This window comes from Zootoca vivipara, chromosome 11 (genome assembly GCF_965207765.1).
Source record: "Zootoca vivipara chromosome 11, rZooViv2.hap1.1, whole genome shotgun sequence".
Lineage (NCBI taxonomy): Eukaryota > Metazoa > Chordata > Lepidosauria > Squamata > Lacertidae > Zootoca > Zootoca vivipara.
Genome location: NC_142594.1, coordinates 53626889 through 53647465, shown reverse-complemented (window position 1 = coordinate 53647465; position 20577 = coordinate 53626889). Strand labels below are relative to the sequence as shown.

General features: G+C 49.0%; 1 protein-coding gene across 1 annotated transcript in view; it reads right to left on the bottom strand.

The window, feature by feature from the left end:
- WNT9A (Wnt family member 9A) overlaps positions 1 to 20297 on the bottom strand; it is a 59667-nt gene extending 39370 nt beyond the window's left edge. Inside the window, exon 1 of the mRNA XM_035129647.3 lies at positions 20098 to 20297. Within this exon, the coding sequence (XP_034985538.1) occupies positions 20098 to 20207 (110 nt within the window). The 5' untranslated portion in view covers positions 20208 to 20297. The remainder of the gene's footprint in view (positions 1 to 20097) is intronic.
- Positions 20298 to 20577: the final 280 nt, after the last annotated feature.

Below are 20577 nucleotides of genomic sequence, written 5' to 3'. Positions count from 1 at the left end.
TGAATCCATTCCAGACAGGTCCGTGGAGTACTTAAACTGAAAGTACTTAACCTGAGGTATGACTGTAGTTTCGAAGGGAAATTACTTTGCAAAGATGGGTATTTTAGGAAAATTCAGACTGAAATGCTGATGAATTTTCATGTGGTTTTATGGGGGGGGGGTTTGAAGCAAACTGATGGGGATAACTGAAATTTAGGACTGGGGAAAAAGAGAAACTGAAATTGATGGATTCACCCATGCCTTAAGAGCAACTCAATACAGGCATTTCTTCCCAGCTTCCCTGGGAATACTGTAGATTGAATTCCAGGCCTTTCACATGGGTTGCAAACCTTTTGCAGGAGAAGGAATATCACAGGGTGTGTGCATTTTTAAGATCAAACTTACTCAATATTGAATTGACATCAAGCTTTCTGTGTGCATGTGCGCTCCATGTTTTTAAAGATCAGGAAATTCCAGTGACTTGATATTTTTCAGATAGCGAGTTTCCCAGCTTTGCTTCAGAACTCAGCAGCGCATATGCTTTAAGTTCATGAACCGACATGGTGGAGGATCTATTGCGTACTCTTTAATATTGCAGACGACTGCCAAATTTGAAGCCAGAGGGAGTAACTCAGTCTTAAAATGCTTTCACACTCCCCAGGTTTTTTCTTTATTTTTCTTTTTAAAAAAGAAAAAACCCAGAGCCATGAAGTTACCCCACCCTCAACTCTTGCTGGAAAATGAGCAATTTAATATCAGAAACAGAAGCTGAGAGCCACATGCAACATGCAAGACATGAAGTTATTTCAACTCCTTGGAACAAAAGCCATAAGGAGATTTGGGTCTGCTATTTCCATCCAGAGACCAGAAAACCTTGGCATTTGCCATTCTGTTGAGTCCAGTGTTTCTTCCCATCAGTTACAACTGCAAACAGGGAGAAATAAAGTTCACTGGAAAACAGACAAGATGTAAAACCAACACCAGGGCTTGCTTGTTGCCCTTTCCACAGACTACCGCAATGCGCTCTACGTGGGGCTACCTTTGAAGGTGACCTGGAAACTACAACTAATCCAGAATGCGGCAGCTAGACTGGTGACTGGGAGCGGCCGCCGAGACCACATAACACCGGTCTTGAAAGACCTACGTTGGCTCCCAGTACGTTTCCGAGCACAATTCAAAGTGTTGGTGCTGACCTTTAAAGCCCTAAACGGCATCGGTCCTGTATACCTGAAGGAGCGTCTCCACCCCCATCGCTCAGCCCGGACACTGAGATCCAGCGCCGAGGGCCTTCTGGCGCTTCCCTCACTGCGAGAAGCAAAGCTACAGGGAACCAGGCAGAGGGCCTTTTCGGTAGTGGCGCCCGCCCTGTGGAACGCCCTCCCGTCGGAGGTCAAGGAGAGAAACAACTACCTGACATTTAGAAAACACCTAGAGGCAGCCCTGTTTAGGGAAGTTTTTAATCTGTGATATTTTAATGTATTTTGGTATTTGCTGGAAGCCACCCAGAGTGGTGGGGGGAAACTCTGCCAGATGGGCGGGGTATAAACAAATAATAATAATAAAAATTCATCACCTAAAAGAAAAGACAGACCTTCACCAGCCTCATCTGCGCTATCTGCCAGAGCTTGGTTGCTATGTCCTTCCCTATGATGTCGTTGGATGCTTGCATGCTTTGTGTTATTTCCTGAAGCTTATTCAAAGTAGAGCACAGTTCAGGTGGCGCTGTGCATGGCTGTGACAACCCAGCCCATTGCTAGGCCAAACTTGACATGATGGAGCAGACGTGTATTCCTTTATCCACGTGGACACCTGGGCTGCAATTTAAGACCCAGACATTGAACCGAGGAGGACTGGAAGCAGAGTGGTCCTTCCAGCAGCTTATATAGGAGAGGGTCCCTCTCCATTGGCTCTGCTAAAGACCAACTCCATCAGGCTGCTCTTTTAAGCATCATTCACAGCTGCTATTCCATCAGGCTACAGTAGATGAAGCATCATGGTACTACGGTACAGGATTCCTGCATCTGCTCTGCTTTGCTTTGCTGCAAGACCTGAAACCTCCGGCTCCTTGACATAGCTGCCAAGTTTTCCCTTTTCTCGCGAGGAACACTATTCAGCATAAGGGAATTTCCCTTTAAAAAAGGGAGAACTTGGCAGCTATGCTCCTTGACATGCAAATTTTGAAGGGTGGCCATCTTTCGGTCCTCATGTCATTTTGGAAAGGGTGAATTTGATATATTCACCTGTAAATGCAAACTGAATTGGTTTCCTCGGCAGTGGCACCTGCCCTGTGGAACGCCCTCCCACCAGCTGTCAAAGAGAAAAACAACTACCAGACTTTTAGAAGACATCTGAAGGCAGCCCTGTTTAGGGAAGCTTTTAATGTGTTGACGGACTATTGTACAGTATTTTAATATTTCTGTTGGAAGCCGCCCAGAGTGGCTGGGGAAACCCAGCCAGATGGGCAGGGTATAAATAATAAATTATTCTTATTCTTATTACTCCTCTCCAATCTTTAGGCCCCAGGTTCAATCTCCAGACAGGCTCTTGTCTGAAACCTTCGACAGTCACTGCCAGGCAGTGCAAACACTACTGAACTATGGAGCCACCTGGGATGAATAAAGATATTAGATTCTTATCTCATTATGCATGATCAAGCTTTCTTTAGTGCCTCAGCCCTTGCTTTTTCCCCGCAGGACCAATTGCAGCCATCAGCAGTCGTTAACAGCCATCTACAGGTTTACCACTCCCATCAGCCCATCACCCATTTCCCCCACCCACCCACCCCCACCCTCTGTATATATATATATATATAAGGGTCTGACGCTTCTGTTTCAAGTGTGTCTGAAGAAGTGTGCATGCACACGAAAGCTCATACCAAAATAAAAACTTAGTTGGTCTTTAAGGTGCTACTGAAGTTTTTATTTTTGCTTCGACTCAGACCAACACGGCTACCTACCTGTAACTAGAACTACTGAACTAGATGGCCCAGTGGCCTGACTCTGTATAAGGCAGCTTCTCCTGTTCCTTTGCAACTGCTACCAGTCAGTGCCCGATGTATAGGGAACCAGTGTAAGGCAGGTTATTATGTTCCTATGACAAAATACACACAGAAGCCTTTCCCCCCCCCTGCCAATGTCTGTATTGCAGTTAACGTCCTCCCCCCACCCCACTCTGAACACTCAGCCTCCTGCCTTGAATGCCAATTAAATTACCTGCTCACAGGAAATGTCCCAATAAGAGATAAAGCACGTGCCCAGTAATGATTAAACAGAAATGGTTTCCTGTTAAGGGGGTGCCATTGAGGTTTGCATATTTCCCCTCTACCCCTTCGGTTTCATCGCTGCCACTGCGGCATCTACAAGGCCGAGTTAATCATTGGTCTTGCTGTCTGCCTCTTTGCACAGCCACAACTTCGTTTCACTGAAAGTATGCCACCGCCACCACCCTCCATCATCGCAAACCCTCCCCAAACAACTGCAGCCTTGTGGCTTGCGAGCCCCACCCACTGCCAGAGTGTCTAGGGAGGCGGCGGGGGGGGGTTGTTTGCTTTTTATTTAATTACGTACAGTGGTACCTCGGTTGTCGAACGAAATCCGTTCCGGAAGACCGTTCGACTTCTGAAATGTTCAACAACTGGGGCGCAATGGGCGGTCGGCAAATCTCATTGAGAGAAAGGAGAAATGCGCCTCGGAAGCCATTCGTCTTCTGAGGCACATTCAAAAATGGAAGCATTTACTTCTGGGTTTTCGGCGTTCGGCTTCTGAAACATTCAGCAGCAGAGACATTCAAAAACTGAGGTTCCACTGTGTTTTGCGTTTTCCTTTTGCAGTTTTATGTTAGAATCATAGAGTTGGAAGAGACCAGAAGGGCCATCCAGTCCAACCCCCTGCCAAGCAGGAAACACCATCAAAGCATTCTTGGCATATGCCTGTCAAGCCTCTGCTTAAAGACCTCCAAAGAAGGAGACTCCACCACACTCCTTGGTAGCAAATTCCACTGTCGAACAGCTCTTACTGTCAGGAAGTTCTTCTTAATGTTTAGGTGGAATCTTCTTTCTTGTAGTTTGAATCCATTGCTCCGTGTCCACTTTTCTGGAGCAGCAGAAAACAACCTTTCACCCTCCTCTATATGACATCCTTTTATATATTTGAACATGGCTATCATATCACCAAACAGGAGCCTATTTCACAGGGGAAGAAAATTCAGCAGAAACTGGAAGGCAGATTTCAGCACAGTGCTCTATATGACATCCTTTTATATATTTGAACATGGCTATCATATCACCCCTTAACCTTCTCTTCTCCAGGCTAAACATACCCAGCTCCCTAAGCCCTTCCTCATGTTAAGCCCTGTGATCTTCAGATGAAGGGTGGTGGTGTATGAATTTAATAAACAAACAAACAAACGATGACCATGGGCTGAAATATTTCCCCAACTGTTAGGTACTGAGCTGAATCATTGAACAATAGGATCCAGAATCAGCAGTCTGATTGGTCCGCAGGAGCCACCCAATCCAACTCCAGGTGGAAGTGAATCCGCAACCTGATTGGCCTGCACGAGCAGCCAATCAGGTGGCTGGCAGAAGTGAATCCGCAACCGGATTGGCCTGCAGGAGCAGCCAATCAGGCTGCTGGCAGAAGTCAATCCACAAACTGATTGGCCCACAGGTGTAGCCCTGAAGTAGCCAATCACACAAGGCCCATTGTGTAAATAATGTATATAAGCAGATGGTTTTGGGAAAAGGGCATTCTTCTCTTCCACTCCTTGATGACTATGAGCTGAATAAAGAGCATGAAATTCACTCTCGACTCCGAGTATATTTCACCAGCCCTGATCTAAAGCAATGTAGACACAACCCAAATCTCGACACAGGCCTCCTGCCCCAGTTCTTCCTGCCTGCATTATGACCATTGCACCACCCAGCATGGCTTTGCCATGGACATGGAAGGGTGATGTCAGCCACTGGAGTAACCCACCCCACTAGCTTCCAAAAAAAAACCCCATGCTGATGTCATGGCATGACATCATACTGGGTGGCGGCAGCTGTAGTAAAAGTGGAGGCAGCTGCAGGACTTATTGGTCTTGCGCTGCTCTTGGGCAGGGCAACCCATTTGCTTTTAGAATTAAGAGGCACTTACGGTTAGGGATCAACCCAAGCTAGAGTATCTAATAAAGCTCAGCTACGTCTTGCGCATTTAGAATCCAGAAAGAAGCTTGTGTCAAAATGAGGGATTCCTCCCTTTTTGCACGCAGGGCGGAGGCAGATGAAAAGCTCTCCCGGTCCCATCCCGCTATCCACTGAATCACACCGTCCTCCAGACTTGAGTCAGCCTGGGGGGGTTGGGGACTCTTTTAAAGAGCCGAATTTTGCTAATAAAGATAGTAGCTCTAAGCTCACAAAGGCAATCCACACACCCAGCCAAGCATAACAATCGGGCAAATTGCTGAGTACTACGGATACTGTGGTTCAAGCGTCTTGCCAAGAGTTGGCTAAGCCACCAGGACAGCCGACTCACCGATGCAAAATTTTGTGCTTTGATTATTTAGATGGGGAAGCTATTTCAGCTTGCATTTGTTGAACACCTTTGGAGTTAACTACCAATACCAGGGGGCGAGGGGAGAAAGAACGCAAGTCAAGCCATTCAGCGCCGCTTCCAAAAATGAAAGCAAATTCTCATATCCTTTTCCAGCTATGGCAGATTTGCAGGTTGTGTTGACCTTACATGCTTAAAGCTAGGCCTACACATTGGTGTCAAAACATGATATCTCTGCATCTAACACACAAACCTTATACACCATCCCCATTCAGGTCAGAGGGTGTGTTTGTGTGTGGAATATACAGTAAATTGCAAGAATTCGGGCCAGGAGGAAGATGAATTTCAAGCAAGTCTTCAAAAGGTTTTATTTATGTAATGATGAATTCAAACAGGAATCAATTCCAGTATGATGGTGAGGCAAATAAAAATAAATTCCAGTGATAAAAATCCCAGGGCAAGGCCCTGTTTCGACAATTCTTCATCAGCAACGTTTTAATGGTCAGAGTGTACCAAGTATGTTTCCCTACAAGGCCAGGCCAGCATTTCGCTGCCCATGTTTGAGGACCAGACGGCACATATACAAATGTGTCTAAATAAATGCACAGGATTTTTCTTTAAATAATAATACTTAAGTAATGACACACTGAGGGGGAAATAGAGCACCAATTTTTTGGAGAAAACCAGAAAATGGTATTTACAAGTTCCGCTCATTCCTATATGCCACGATATACCTAACCCTACATAATCACTCCCCTTTAAAACACCTAACTGTTTATGGTTAAGAACCTTGAAAATCCCAGTGGGCACATCACCTAGAGAAGACCCTATCCAGGCCCGCCAACCTACCCCAGGAAAGCTTCTCACCCAGTTGCCAACACAGTCGAGTTGCCAGACAAGCAGCATAGCTTCGGGCTGACACCATCTCATTAACAGGCAACCATGAAAGATTTGTCCCGCTGCTCCAATTCCTGGATAGGCCACACATTTGGAAAGGCCAAAAATTCTTTGCTCGAAATAAAAGAGAGAGGGGAAAAGTTTGGGGTTGCTGGAGATTAGCCCCAGCTGTCTCAATTGCTTCGGCAGACCGTGAAACGGAACAGCGGTGGCTCAAGCAGGCCGCTTTACCCAAGTGACATCTGTTTAACACGGCTGCTGTTTCCCTGGATGCACAAGAGCAGCATTAATAGCTGCTACTAAGCAGTGGAAGGAGTCTCGTTTATCAGGATGATGTGCAACAGGCAGGGAGGTTTGCCTTAAAACAGCAGAGATCTCCAGGGAGTGTATATATACACAGGTGAAACTCGGAAAATTAGAATATCGTCGAAAAGTGCATTTATTTCAGTAATGCAACTTAAAAGGTGAAACCAATATATGAGATAGATGCATGGCATGCAAACAAGATATGTCAAGCCTTTATTTGTTGTAATAGTAATTATTTGTCGTTAGGCGGGTCAGTTATAAATGGAATGTAATTAATGAAATGTAATAGCGATGTTTGTCACCCTGCCGACAAAGGTCCATACAATTAAAGCTATTGTTTTCCCAGTAGTGATGTATGGAAATGAGAGCTGGACCATAAAGAAGACTCATCGCCGAAGAATGGATGCTTTTGAATTATGGTGCTGGAGGAGACTCTTGAGCAGGGGTCCCCCAAACTAAGGCCCGGGGGCCGGATGTGGCCCAATCGCCTTCTAAATCCGGCCCACGGACGGTCCAGAAATCAGCATATTTTTACATGAGTAGAATGTGTTATTTTATTTAAAATGCATCTCTGGGCTATTTGTGGGTCATAGGAAATCATTATTTTTTTTCAAAATATAGTCCGGCCCCCCACAAGGTCTGAGGGACAGTGGACCGGCCCCTTGCTGGAAAAGTTTGGTGACCCCTGCTCTTGAGAGTCCCATGGACTGCAAGAAGATCGAACCTATCCATTCTGAAGGAAATCAGCCCTGAGTGCTCACTGGAAGGACAGATCCTGAAGCTGAGGCTCCAATACTTTGGCCACCTCATGAGAAGAGAAGACTCCCTGGAAAAGACCCTGATGCTGGGAAAGATGGAGGGCACAAGGAGAAGGGGACGTCAGAGGACGAGATGGTTGGACAGTGTTCTCGAAGCTACGAACATGAGTTTGACCAAACTGCGGGAGGCAGTGCAAGACAGGAGTGCCTGGTGTGCTCTGGTCCATGGGGTCATGAAGAGTCGGACACGACTAAACAACAACAACAGCGATGTTTATTTTTGTATTATTGTAACTATTTGTTTTATTACTGTGGAATTTCCAAAAGAAAGCATTTGTAAATAAAAAATACTAAGTTGCATTACTGAAATAAATGCACTTTTCGACGATATTCTAATTTCCCGAGTTTCACCTGTACACAGACAGATCGCTTTGCTTGTGACATGTTTAATCTATTAGAGAGCTGCCATTTACCATGTTAGGCTAGCGATCCAGCATTGCCTACACTCCCTAGCCGTGGCTCTTCAGGATTTCAGGCACGATCTTTACCTGGAGATACCGGGGATCGAACCTGGAACCTTCTGCACTCAGGCAGATTCTCTACCACTGAGCTACACCTCTTTCTCAAGCCAGGGCCCTCCCTTGTCCTGAATGCAGGCCCCGCTTCCACACATACCTGCTATTATGATTCTTTTGACTATTATTTATTTTCTATACCACCCTCCATCCGAGGATCACAGGGTGGTTTACAATATAAAAACACAGAAATACATAACATAGTAACAGACGGAAACTATGCCCCACCCACCCACCCACCCATAGATTGTTTAATTAGCCAAAGGCCCGGGAGAAGAGAAGTGTTAAACTTTAAGCAGCAGAGACTCTTCCACGAAGCCATATGGAGGAGGGAGAAATATTGTTTTCTGCTGCCCCAGAGAAGCGGACACGGAGCAATGGATTCAAACTTCAAGAAAGAAGATTCCACCTAAACATTAGGAAGAACTTCCTGACAGTAAGAGCTGTTCGGCAGTGGAATTTGCTACCAAGGAGTGTGGTGGAGTCTCCTTCTTTGGAGGTCTTTAAGCAGAGGCCTGACAGCCATCTGTCAGGAATGCTTTGATGGTGTTTCCTGCTTGGCAGGGGGTTGGACTGGATGGCCCTTGTGGTCTCTTCCAACTCTATGATTCTATGATTCTAAGCTACATGCCTGGCCTACTCAAGTTGCCAACTAGTCCACTGCTGCTGCTCTTAATCTAAGGAATTCTGTGCGAGGACAGATGTAGCCCCAACAAACTGAAGCACCTCTCCTTTAATCTCGCGGTTAATAAGGGCTTTAAAGCGCAGCGGGGAAGCACCTGCTTTGCAGAGATCCGATACCCAAAGGCATCTCTGGGAATGTCTGGGAATGTCCCCTGCCTGACAAGCCGCTGCCAGTCAGTGCAAGATGGGCCAAACGGTCTGCCTTGGTGTAAGGCAGCAGCTTTCTACGAGGCTAGTCTGGAGAAGGGCTGTGTGACTAAGCAGGCGAGCACCTGCTTCAATCTCAAGGTAGGGCTGAGAAAGAGAAATCCCTGCCCCAAACCCTGGAGAGCTGGTGACAATCAGTGCCGACAATAATCCGATGTGGCAAGTCGGCTTCCTCTGCTAAGAATGGAGTTGTGCTACTTTCACAAAGAATTCCTTTTCTTGGTAGCTGCAAAAGATGGAATATCTATTTATTTATTCCTTCATTCCTTCATTCATTCATTCATTCATACCCTGCCCATCTGGCTGAGTTTCCCCAGCCACTCTGGGTGGCTACCAACAGAAAAATAAAATAAAATAATCTATTAAACATTAAAAGCCTCCCTAAACAGGGCTGCCTTCAGATGTCTTCTAAAAATCTGGTAGCTGTTTTTCTCTTTAACATCTGGTGGGAGGGCGTTCAACAGGGCGGGCACCACCACCGAGAAGGCCCTCTGCCTGGTTCCCTGTAGCTTAGCTTCTCGCAATGAGGGAAGCGGCAGAAGGCCCTCGGCGCTGGACCTCAGTGTCCGGGCAGAACGATGGGGGTGGAGGCGCTCCTTCAGGTATAATGGACAGAGGCTCCCTACTGTGTTTTAATACTTCTGTTGGAAGCCGCCCAGAGTGGCTGCGGATACCCAGCCAGATGGGTGGGGTATAAATAATATTAATTACCACCCAAGATCCTGGGATGCCAAGCTGCTGCCAGTCAGAGTAGATGCTACTAGGCTTGCATTAAACAAAGTGGGGACCCACCACAGAGACAGCCCTGCTCTTTCTAGCTACCAGCAGAAGATCTTCATGGCTCTGAGGGGTTTTTTTTTATTAACAGACACACGCCGCATCTCCGAGGACCACACCACCAATCCAAACCACCTGCTTTCATTTAAAGGGAGAAAGAGAGATCAAAAGATTCAAGCGCAAGACGTCTGCATCAGGTCAAACTTGGCTCTCTGCAGTATCAACTGGCAGCCATAGCACTTTGTACGAAAATTTGTTTTCAGCAGCAGAACCGAACACAGTCCTTTCACACAGACGTCCACTCCTGGTTAGCTTTGTCCGTTTCACCATCTAACATGAGAGGAGAGAGATCCCCTGAAGATCTACCAGCAGATCCTGATCTACCATCTGCCCATGATCCTGATCTACGAGTAGCCCAGGGTTTCTCTAGCAGGGTCTCCAGTTGAATAAACAAAAGGGTGCTCAGCTTCTTCAGCACAGTCTAAAGTAGGACGATTCAGCTGGCGCAACCTATACAGGCAGACAGAGGCTTAAGGAAAGCTGGCATGCCAACAAGACTCACTGGAAAAGAGCATTAAGCTACATTGCAACAGCTGCTGCAGGCCATGCCAAAGCCTGAGGCAGGTGCTGCAGACGGCTCCTGCATTATGGCCGTCGAAACCACACCACACATTGCACAGCACAGAGGAGCACGGCCCATTCCACTCGCTTTGAGCTTTATCAGGGGATTCTGGGGCAAAGCTCTATGACCATCCCTCTTAAGATGACAAGAAGAACCTGCTGGACCCATCTAGTCCAGCATCCTGTTCACACAGTGCTCAACCAGATCTCTGTGGGAAACCAGCAAGCAGGACCCAAAAGCACAAGAGCCCTCTCCCCTCCTCTGGCTTCCAGCAACCGGTCTTCAGAAGCACGGCTGCTCTGACCCTGGAGGCAGAGCATAGCCATCCAGGCTAGCAGCCATCCATCATGAATTAGTCCAATCCCCTTTTTAAAGCCATCCAACCAACCATGGCTTTGGACAACCATGGTTGGACAGTGTTCTCGAAGCTACGAACATAAGTTTGACCAAACTGCGGGAGGCAGTGCAAGACAGGAGTGCCTGGCGTGCTCTGGTCCATGGGGTCACGAAGAGTCGGACACGACTAAACAACTAAACAACAACAACAAAAGCCATCCAAGTCAGTGGCCATCACTGCCTCATGTGGAAGGGAGTTCCACAGCTGAACTATGCACTGCATGAAGGAAAATCATTCATTTTATCCGTCCTGAATCTTCCAGCATTCAGCTTCATTGGAGGTCCACAAGTTCTAGGATCACGATGAGAGGGGGAGAATAGCTTCTCTTTTCTCCACGTCATGCACAATTTTAAGAACTTCTGTCATGTCACCTCTGACTCGCCTTTTCCTCGAAACTAAAAAGTCCCTGTAAGGGGGGGAGGTTACAGGAGAACCCCCCCCCCCATCAGAAGCAGCCCGTCTCCAAGAAGTCATGAAAGCGCGGGGTCTGAAGGGGTGAGTCAGGAGACGGAGAAGGAGTGCCAGGGCTCTGGCAGCATGGGAGAGCCACTACTCCACAGGCAGGAAGAGAGAGAGGCGGGAAGGGTGGACAGGGAGAAGGCTGACCGTAGACCCTTCCCCCCCCCCGACACCGGTATTGAGGAGGAGGAGAAAGGGGAGGAGATTCACTGTCCCGAGGCTTTTATGTTGGTCAAAGTCGCAAAAAGGGGCAGTGCCGGATTCTGAATCGGAATGAGGAGACATGAAACCAACAGCTTGTTACACTGCAAATAAGGTGCACAAATAAAGACTGTTAAAAGACAAGCGTGTGGAGTGTCGTTACTCTGGAGTAGTCGTAACAACCCTGACAGTCCCCAAGACTGCAACCTTTCCTCCTAGAAGGGGACCATGCTGGTTGTCCGTTTCTGAACCTTTTCCCAACTCAACAATATCTTTTACAAGGCGAGGTGACCGGGCCTCAACCATCTTCCTTCAAGAAAGGTCAAAGTTGCCTCTCTCCTCCTGAACGCCTCTCTACCTACCTACCTATCTACCTACCCACCCACTCGCCCCGTTGGGAGGCTAGTGAGAGCAAAGGAGAGCCATCACCTACCTGTAACCAAGGAAGCTGACCTACAAACTCAGTCCAATGAGCTCAGCCTTGTTTCCACCAGAGATGGGGACCTAGAGCCCTCCACTCTTCCTTGTACTCCCATTAGCCTTTGCCGGCAACGGCAGTGGTCCAGAGCGATGGAAGCCATTGTTGAACCAGCCTGGAAGGACCACAGGACCCACCTCCTGTGTCTACACTAGCTAGGAGAGGTTTCACACTGGGGTCGTCTCCCCAACCCTCCCTGGTTTGCACGCAAAGCAGATGTTCTACCATTCAGCTAGAGATCCTTGGAAGAAAAGGCAGGGATATAAATATGTAATAAATGGCAGAGAGAGATGCATGGAAAACAGATTTGGAACATGCTCCAGAACACTTCACATTTCCTGCATCTGGACCCTAGTACAAAGAGCAAGTTCCCCTTCTGTCAGGATTCTGCGGATTGTGGCCAAGTGAATTTTTACTCAGAATAGACCCACTGGAATTAATAAACCTAAGTTAGCCATGCAGGAGCGCTTTGGATTCGAATACTGTCAGGTACAGCCCTCTGACTCCTGGCACATGGATATCCTCCACCATTGCACCTCCTGGGACATCGGCAGTGGACTGAAACACCTACAGGTGTTCTTGCAAAACTGTATCACAGCCAGAAACTGCGGCCTGCTGCTCGCCTATCAGCAGTAAAGCATATCATCCAGCTTCAGCAACAGCACCAGATTGCTGTGCCCTCTGGAACAGATGCCTTCTACATCAGAGTGAGGTTTGTCTTAGCCCAACATTTCTGGGCTATCTGGCACCAGTTGCCTCTGGGTGACACCTGGCTTGAGAGCAGTACATGTGAAAAGGATCTAGGAGTCTTGGTAGACCACAAACTTGACATGAGTCAGCAGTGTGATGCAGCAGCTAAAAAAGCCAATGCAATTGTGGGCTGCATCAATAGGAGTATAGCATCTTCTAGATCAAGGGAAGTAATAGTACCACTGTATTCTGCTCTGGTCAGACCTCACCTGGAGTACTGTGTCCAGTTCTGGGCACCACAGTTCAAGAAGGAGACTGACAAGCTGGAACGTGTCCAGAAGAGGGCAACCAAAATGGTCAAAGGCCTGGAAACGATGCCTTATGAGGAACGGCTTAGGGAGCTGGGTATGTTTAGCCTGGAGAAGAGAAGGTTAAGGGGTGATATGATAGCCATGTTCAAATATATAAAAGGATGTCATATAGAGGAGGGTTGTTTTCTGCTGCTCCAGAGAAGCGGACACGGAGCAATGGATTCAAACTACAAGAAAGAAGACTGCACCTAAACATTAGAAAGAACTTCCTGACAGTAAGAGCTGTTTGGCAGTGGAATTTGCTACCAAGGAGTGTGGTGGAGTCTCCTTCTTTGGAGGTCTTTAAGCAGAGGCTTATGTCAAGAATGCTTTGATGGTGTTTCCTGCTTGGCAGGGGTTGGACTGGATGGCCCTTGTGGTCTCTTCCTACTCTACGATTCTATGGAAATAAGATGCATAAGACACAGTGATGATAGCCATCCTCCTTTTCTACTATAATCAGGTAGGTAGAGATGAACTGTTGCCAACATTGGAGGCCCCCGTGACCTTGCCTGGGCTAATCCAGAAACCATCTCCCTAACCAGCTAGGACTGTTGAGTCCAGTCGATACTCAAGCTCATACAATACAGGCAAATATTTGCAAGTTAATTGACAGAAAAGGGTGATTTCCTCAGCTGCTTACACTGGGAAAGTCGTTAAGAGGCAACAGTTACAGATGTTTGGCCAGACTGTCCCCTACACAATTACCCACCAGGTTCCAAGGGACATTTCCGTGCGATGTGTTCCAAGCAGCTGTAAGCCAGAACAGATTTGGTGGAAACTGCAAGCATCCTCACAGCTTGCTCGTTTCTTTACAAAGCATCTTCCAAGAGGCACCGTCCACATTAAAAACTCTCTCTCTGCCATAGCCGCCACCTTTCCCAAGCACAGAGGATGCAACTTGCCCCAAATTGTGATGAGGATCTGCTCTGCCCAAGGAATGCTACCGTCATCATGCCAAAGGCTTTACAAATTCCAGCTCCATCACCCAAAACCCTCCTACCTCCGCCCACTCTCCCATGCCATCCCATCAGCCTAGAACTGCCTCGGTCTTTTATTCCAAAAGGTTTCCTGAAAGAAGCTTCTGCCTTAACTCCATAGCCTTCACCCCACAGCAAAACCAAGCCTGAAGAACATAAGAAGAGTTTGGTTTGAAGGATCAGGCCAATGGCCCATCTAGTCCAGCACCCTGTTCTCACAGTGGCCAACCAGATGCAGGATGCATTGCAATAAATAAATAATAATAATTTATTACTTATACCCCGCTCATCTGGCTGGGTTTCCCCAGCCACTCTGGGCGGCTTCCAACAGAAACATTAAAATACACTAATTTCTTTAACATTAAAAGCCTCCCTAAACAGGGCTGCCTTCAGATGTATTCTAAAAATCTGCTGGCTGTTTTTCTTTTTGACATCTGATGGTGGGGCGTTCCACAGAGCAGGCGCCACCACCGAGAAGGCCCCCTGCCTGGTTCCCTGCAACTTGGCTTCTCGCAACGAGGGAACCGCCAGAAGGCCCTCGGAGCTGGACCTCAGTGTCCGGGCAGAACAATGGGGGTGGGGACGCTCCATTTACAGTACTCACATTCATCCCATGGCAATACCTCCACTTCTCCCACCCCTCCATTCTTAAGACACTTCTTTTTCCTACCCTGCTCCATAACACACCTTGCCCAGTTGATGCTGCTATGATATCCAAGCCAGCTCACAACATTCTTGCCTGACATTCCGTCACACCATGTTGTGACCAAGACCAAAAGCCAGAAGGAGGCAAAGTAAAGAGGAGAAGGCTTGATCGCAAGGTGATCAGGACCCCACAGGTTTCTGCTCCAGACCCAGGTGCATGAGGACAATATCAGAGCCCAGCTAGACACACTAATAGTTTGTCGGGTCCATCCATCCATCCCCACAGCCTGGTGCTGGCTGGGACCAATGGGTGTTATATTCCAAGACTGGAGTATAACACCTGGAGTACTGTGTCCAGTTCTGGGCACCACGGTTCAAGAAGGATACTGACAAGCTGGAACGTGTCCAGAAGAGGGCAACCAAAATGGTCAAAGGCCTGGAAACGATGCCTTATGAGGAACGGCTTAGGGAGCTGGGTATGTTTAGCCTGGAGAAGAGAAGGTTAAGGGGTGATATGATAGCCATGTTCAAATATATAAAAAGGATGCCATATAGAGGAGGGAGAAAGGTTGTTTTCTGCTGCTCCAGAGAAGCGGACACAGAGCAATGGATTCAAGCTACAAGAAAGAAGATTCCACCTAAACATTAGGAAGAACTTCCTGACAGTAAGACCTGTTTGGCAGTGGAATTTGCTACCAAGGAGTGTGGTGGAGTCTCCTTTGGAGGCCTTTAAGCAGAGGCTTGACAGGCATATGTCAAGAATGCTTTGATGGTGTTTCCTGCTTGGCAGGGGGTTGGACTGGATGGCCCTTGTGGTCTCTTCCAACTCTACGATTCTATGACTTCCAGAGGGCACCAGGCTGGGGAAGGATGGACTTAGTCCAATATCCTGCTTCTGCCTAACAACCAGAGGTACTTGGGAACCCCACAAGCAGGACATGAAACCATCAGCTTCCCCCATTAGCCAGCCGTCAAGTGTGTTATAAACACTGGGCAAGTCAAGCCTTCTGCCTGCAGTGGAGACCTTAATGGGCATTAACATTTCTGCAAAACAGACTCTCTCTAAAGGCATGCCCTGATCACCCATTAATGCCCATGCCTGGCATATTAAGTGATGCTCTTTCCCTGTGGGGATGCAATGCACCCATGCACATCAGCCACACTGCAGGAATCCCTGCAGTGCCCTGGCTTCCCCTGAAAGGCATCACACACATGAATTAAGTGTCCTTTTCAGCAGTCTTGCATGTGTAAACGACTCTGCGGACAAGTGCCATGCTCTGCACCCATTCCAGCACTGCAGTGGGTTGGACTGGATGACCCTTGGTGTTCCCTCATGGAACCGTAGATTTGGAAGGGATTCCCAAGGGTCATCTAGTCCAACCCCCTGCAATGCAGGAATCTCAGCTAAAGCCTCCAACCTCTGCAATTGTAAGATAAGCAGACACCTATTTACCTATTTCACCATGCGGCACCCAGACTCTTCTCGCCCATGCAGAAAGAGATCCGTGCATGATTGACATGTGCCTGCATGCACACACACTTAGGAGTGCTTCTTTCCCAGGTACGATACTTGTCGGGAATCCAAAACATCCATTAAGAACCGAAGTTAAAGAGGAGGCAAGCAATGGCCATGCTTCAGGAGGTTGGAAGTTACAGAGGGAAGCAGGTTAAAGCATCTCCTTGCACTTTATTTAATTCCTTCTGCACTAAAACAGAAACCTCATCTTGCTATGGTGCTTTGGGGGGGGGGTAGGGTGAGAGGCTGGCTATTTGCCCCCGATCCCAGCCTACAGAGAATGGATCCTCCCGGAGAGAGAAACAAAATAAATAGAAATGAACAAGACGAGGGGAGGGAGGGAGAGTGCAAAAAGAAACTTTCCCATGAAAATATTTTATTTTCTTAGAGAACAGGATACACCTGCGAGTCTTAACACCAGAGGGTAGTTGGAGTTTTTATTTTATTTTTTATTTAACTTAATTCATGGATTAATGGACCCCTCTGCTGGCAGGAGCCAGAACTGCACTTAAACGGCTCCCCCACCCCCTCAAACTAGAGTGTTTTAATAAGTGGTAAAGGCAGGTCAACTTTTTTACACAGCATCAAAGAGGTCGCTCCAATTGCCATCAGGCTTAATTAGAAGTAGGGGCAGCAGAACACAGAGCCACGGGGGTGCTTTTGATCAAACAGGAGTAGATTACGCTTCTCTTTCAAACTTCATTAAAACAGGGGAAGATGTAGCGAGTCTTTGGCGGATGGGGGGGAGCAGAAGGAGAGAGGAACAGCAGCCACAACAGGACACCCAACACGCAATCGTTTTGCTCCTTTTCCCTCTACAGTGGGAAGGATCTGAGATCAGAAGAACAGCCTTTCGACCTATGACAGCTCCCCACCCATTCTGCATTTCCAGAAAGGAAGCTGCAGAAATCAGAGCAGGCACACACACAGGCGGGAGGATGGGGAGGGAAGCAGACATACCAGCTCAGAAGGGTGGGGGACCTACTTCCAAGACAGGCCAGTGAGGTTTTTTTTAAAAAAGGGGGGGAGGGCACTTTCCCAGACACAGAGTCTTATGAAATACAGGAAGAAGAAAAGAAACAGCTTATTCTCGCTGTTCTCTTTGATTGCCTGCCCACCAAATGCCAGAGCTTAGAAACACATGGCAGCAGTAATCGCTATAGCTGGGGCAGAGTGGGTGGGGGAGAGGAGGAGACACACACACACCAGGGCACCAGAAACGTACATTTCAGACCCTGCAATTGCATCTCGACAAACGCATTCACAGGAGCCCTGATGCCCCTTACAGCAGAAGCCTCACACACCAGCTGACTAAAGCTCATTCTAACAGCTGGCTTCCAGCGTAAGATCTCACAGGCTATGTGGTTAAGTTCCCCCATCTCCTTAGTGGAACTACCTACCACTCTCACGCAAAACGCCTCCCACCTGTGAACTCCAGGTGAGCAACAAGTAAAAGGAATACTTTGGTTTTTCTTCCAGGAGCCTGTTCTTGTAAGCCAATGTAGGTATGGGATCAGAGGGCTACAACCTTGATTGGCCTGTAGGGTTGCCAAAGGAGCATGCGTCTGGCAAAGTAGACTGTTGCCTTCTAAGTCTGTTCTACAGTGAGCCAATTCAGCCTCAAAGGGTAGCTCGCAGCTCTACAAGCCACTCAAGGCTACTGCTATAAGGAACAACCAGCATGACCCATCCCATAAATAAAATGATGTATCCTGCCATTTCCTAACAGAGTCATCTATAAATTGCACGGCCAGCAAAAAAACTCACAAGACACAGAAAGGAAGAGTGACCACAAACATTTAAAACCGATGTCAGCTTGCAGAACCCAGGCTGTTGCCCACCACTAAACGCCACGGAAAAGAAAAATAAATAGAGGGTGTCCAGATCAGCACAATGTTTTATAGCAAAAAAAAAAAAAAACCTCTCACCTCACTCTTCCAAGCCTGCTCACAGCTTCCAGGGAAATTCAAGGCAAGCCAAGCAATGGATATTCTTCCAAAGTGCAAAGCGGAGCGGGGAAAGGGAGCTCAAACTGTTCCCAGCTGACAGCCTAGAACTTCAGACATGAAGTTAACATGGAAAGGGGATGCAATTCAAGCAAGCCAGGAGCCAGGCCTTGAGCAGAAAGGCCAACTCGCACACCAGCAGCATTCGGACTCAGGACAATTCCTCAAGACCAGCCTAATGCCAACTTAAAGCAAATCCACACAGCCACAGGTTGACATCGCCATCCTCTTTGCCCAGGACAAGGCTCACGAGTCACCCACACAAGCAGCACAAGGGAGGAAGGGAGGGGCCATTGCTAGAGTGCCAAAGTAGAAGCAAAGACCCAGCCCCCTTAAGCTTTGCCACTTCTCCCAAAACACCCACCACTTTGACACCGGTAGCCCAGGAACAGCATCTTGTTCTTATGCAATCTACCGAATATTTTCATTGCGGGGTGAGGAACACACAATACGACCTTTGGGCATTTCCTAACACACATTTAAGAGTCTATGTGTCTTAAATCAGAAGGGGCTATACAGGTAGTTGCAAGGGGGAGGGGAGACGAATCAAATTGTGCATTTGTGTTACACACACCCCAAGAGAGTCACCTGGTTCTGCAGGGTAAGTGACACCCCCAAATTACTCCTCTCCCACTTCCTGTCCCTCCCCTCCAAGACAATGCAATCAGATTCTTAGAATGGCGACTCTCCAAGTACCGTAACTGCGTGGAACAAGGAACCATTTGCCACTTGTTGGATGCACCTGACCCCAAATAATTTGGGGAGGGGGGGTAATAAAGAAGGGGAGGATTGGTCTACATAGCAAACAGCCCTGGATGCTGCAGAACATCCTGAACAACCTATAATGTGGAGAAGGGAGAGCAAAGACAGGTGGTTCAGGTAAGAGATGCGTGCGAAGGGCACCCCCCCCTCCCATCCCTGAGCATTCATACTGGGCAGGGAGGGGGGGGCTGCAAAAACCTTGCCGGGAGATGTGGTGGGCTTTGGTGGAGAGAGGGGAAAGTACAGTACTGGAAAGGGGTTTTTAGTAAGGGGGAAATACAGACTGCATAGAGGCTGGGTTAAGTAGCCTGCACGAGGTTTTCTTATGTACAGTATTTTGGAGTGGTGCGTTTTACGCGCCGAAGAGAAGCGCTCGCGGGTCGTACAGCGGGCAGGGACGCCGCCGGAGCGAGCGAACAAGCAACCTGCCGCTCTCTGCTGGAAGGTGAAGCGGGATTATGGGGCACACCTAAGGGAGACAGAGGCAGCCGGATTGCTGCCAAGTCACGCAGGGGTGGGGGTGGGGAGGGGGCACAGCGGGCGCCCTATATGAAAATGGAAGGGAGAGAGAATAGGGAAGGGCGTCGAGGCTTTGGCTTAAATGCAAAAGCTGGAAAACCTCAGGGTTTGCCAGCAGCATGTTGGAGAAAGGGTGGGCACCCAGAGGAAGAGGCAGGCTCGACGGTACGGCGATGGGCGCACGCCACGGGTTGCGAGGGGGAACGCCGCTAGCAGGTTGTAGTGGGGTGCGGGGGGCAGAGAAAAAAGGCACGAAGGTGAATTTGCAAAAGACAACCGCCGTTTCCAGGGAAGCATTTTAAGACCAAATAAAAAGTGGACAGCGGGTTTGCTCTAAAGCAGGCCCCTCCCAGGTCGAGGGCGCTTTACTCGCGAGGAAGCGCGCACAGAGCTGCAGCAGCCCGAGCCACCGCAACCAGATCCCGCTCCCCTTGCTCCTACTCCCCCCCCCCCCGTAAAACACCCAGCGGCGCTTTACTTCCGACTAAGCACGCCGGCGCTAAACGCGGCGTCGCTTGCGCGCGGGTGAAGCGCAGCGCGATCCAAAGCAGGCAACCGATCACGGAGCAGCCAGCGGCAGCAGCTCAGAGCGACCCGGGGCTCGCTTCCTCACGAGCAAAGCGTTGCAGCGCCACGAGATCGCCGGCGGCACAGTCCGACCCCGCCGATATTACCTCTGGAGAGGAGATGGGGGGGAGGTGTCAAATAAAAAGAAGCCCCCCGAGGTGGGGCAGCCGCGCCCGCCGCCGACTTACCCGAAGTAGGCAAGGGACGGTCCCGGGGCGCCGGCGAGCAGCAGCACTAGGAGCGCGCAGGAGGCGGAGGAGAAGAAGAGCCAGCGGAGCAGGCGGTGTCCATCCAGCATTTTGCTGCGGCGCTCGGGCTGACCATCTCGTTCCTTCCCCCGCGGAGCCGGATCAGCAGCCGGGCGGCTGGAGGCGGCCGCTTTATAGGCAGCCGAAGGGAGGCCGGCGGCGGCCCGAGCCCAGCTGCGAGCCGGGGGCGGGGCCCCGAGCAGGGAGGCGAAGGCCGGGGGAGGGGCCAGGCGGGGAGTCCCGCCCCCTCCGCTCCGCCTCCCTCCCCCCTCCCCACCCCACCGCTCCGGGCGGAGACCGGCGCAAAGGAGGCAGCGCTGCGCTCGGCGAAGAGGCGAGCTTCGGGTCCTGAGCTAAGGACGCAGAGGTGGATCCGGGATGGAAGAAGTCGATCTTCGGCTGCGGCAACAGCAACTGCTC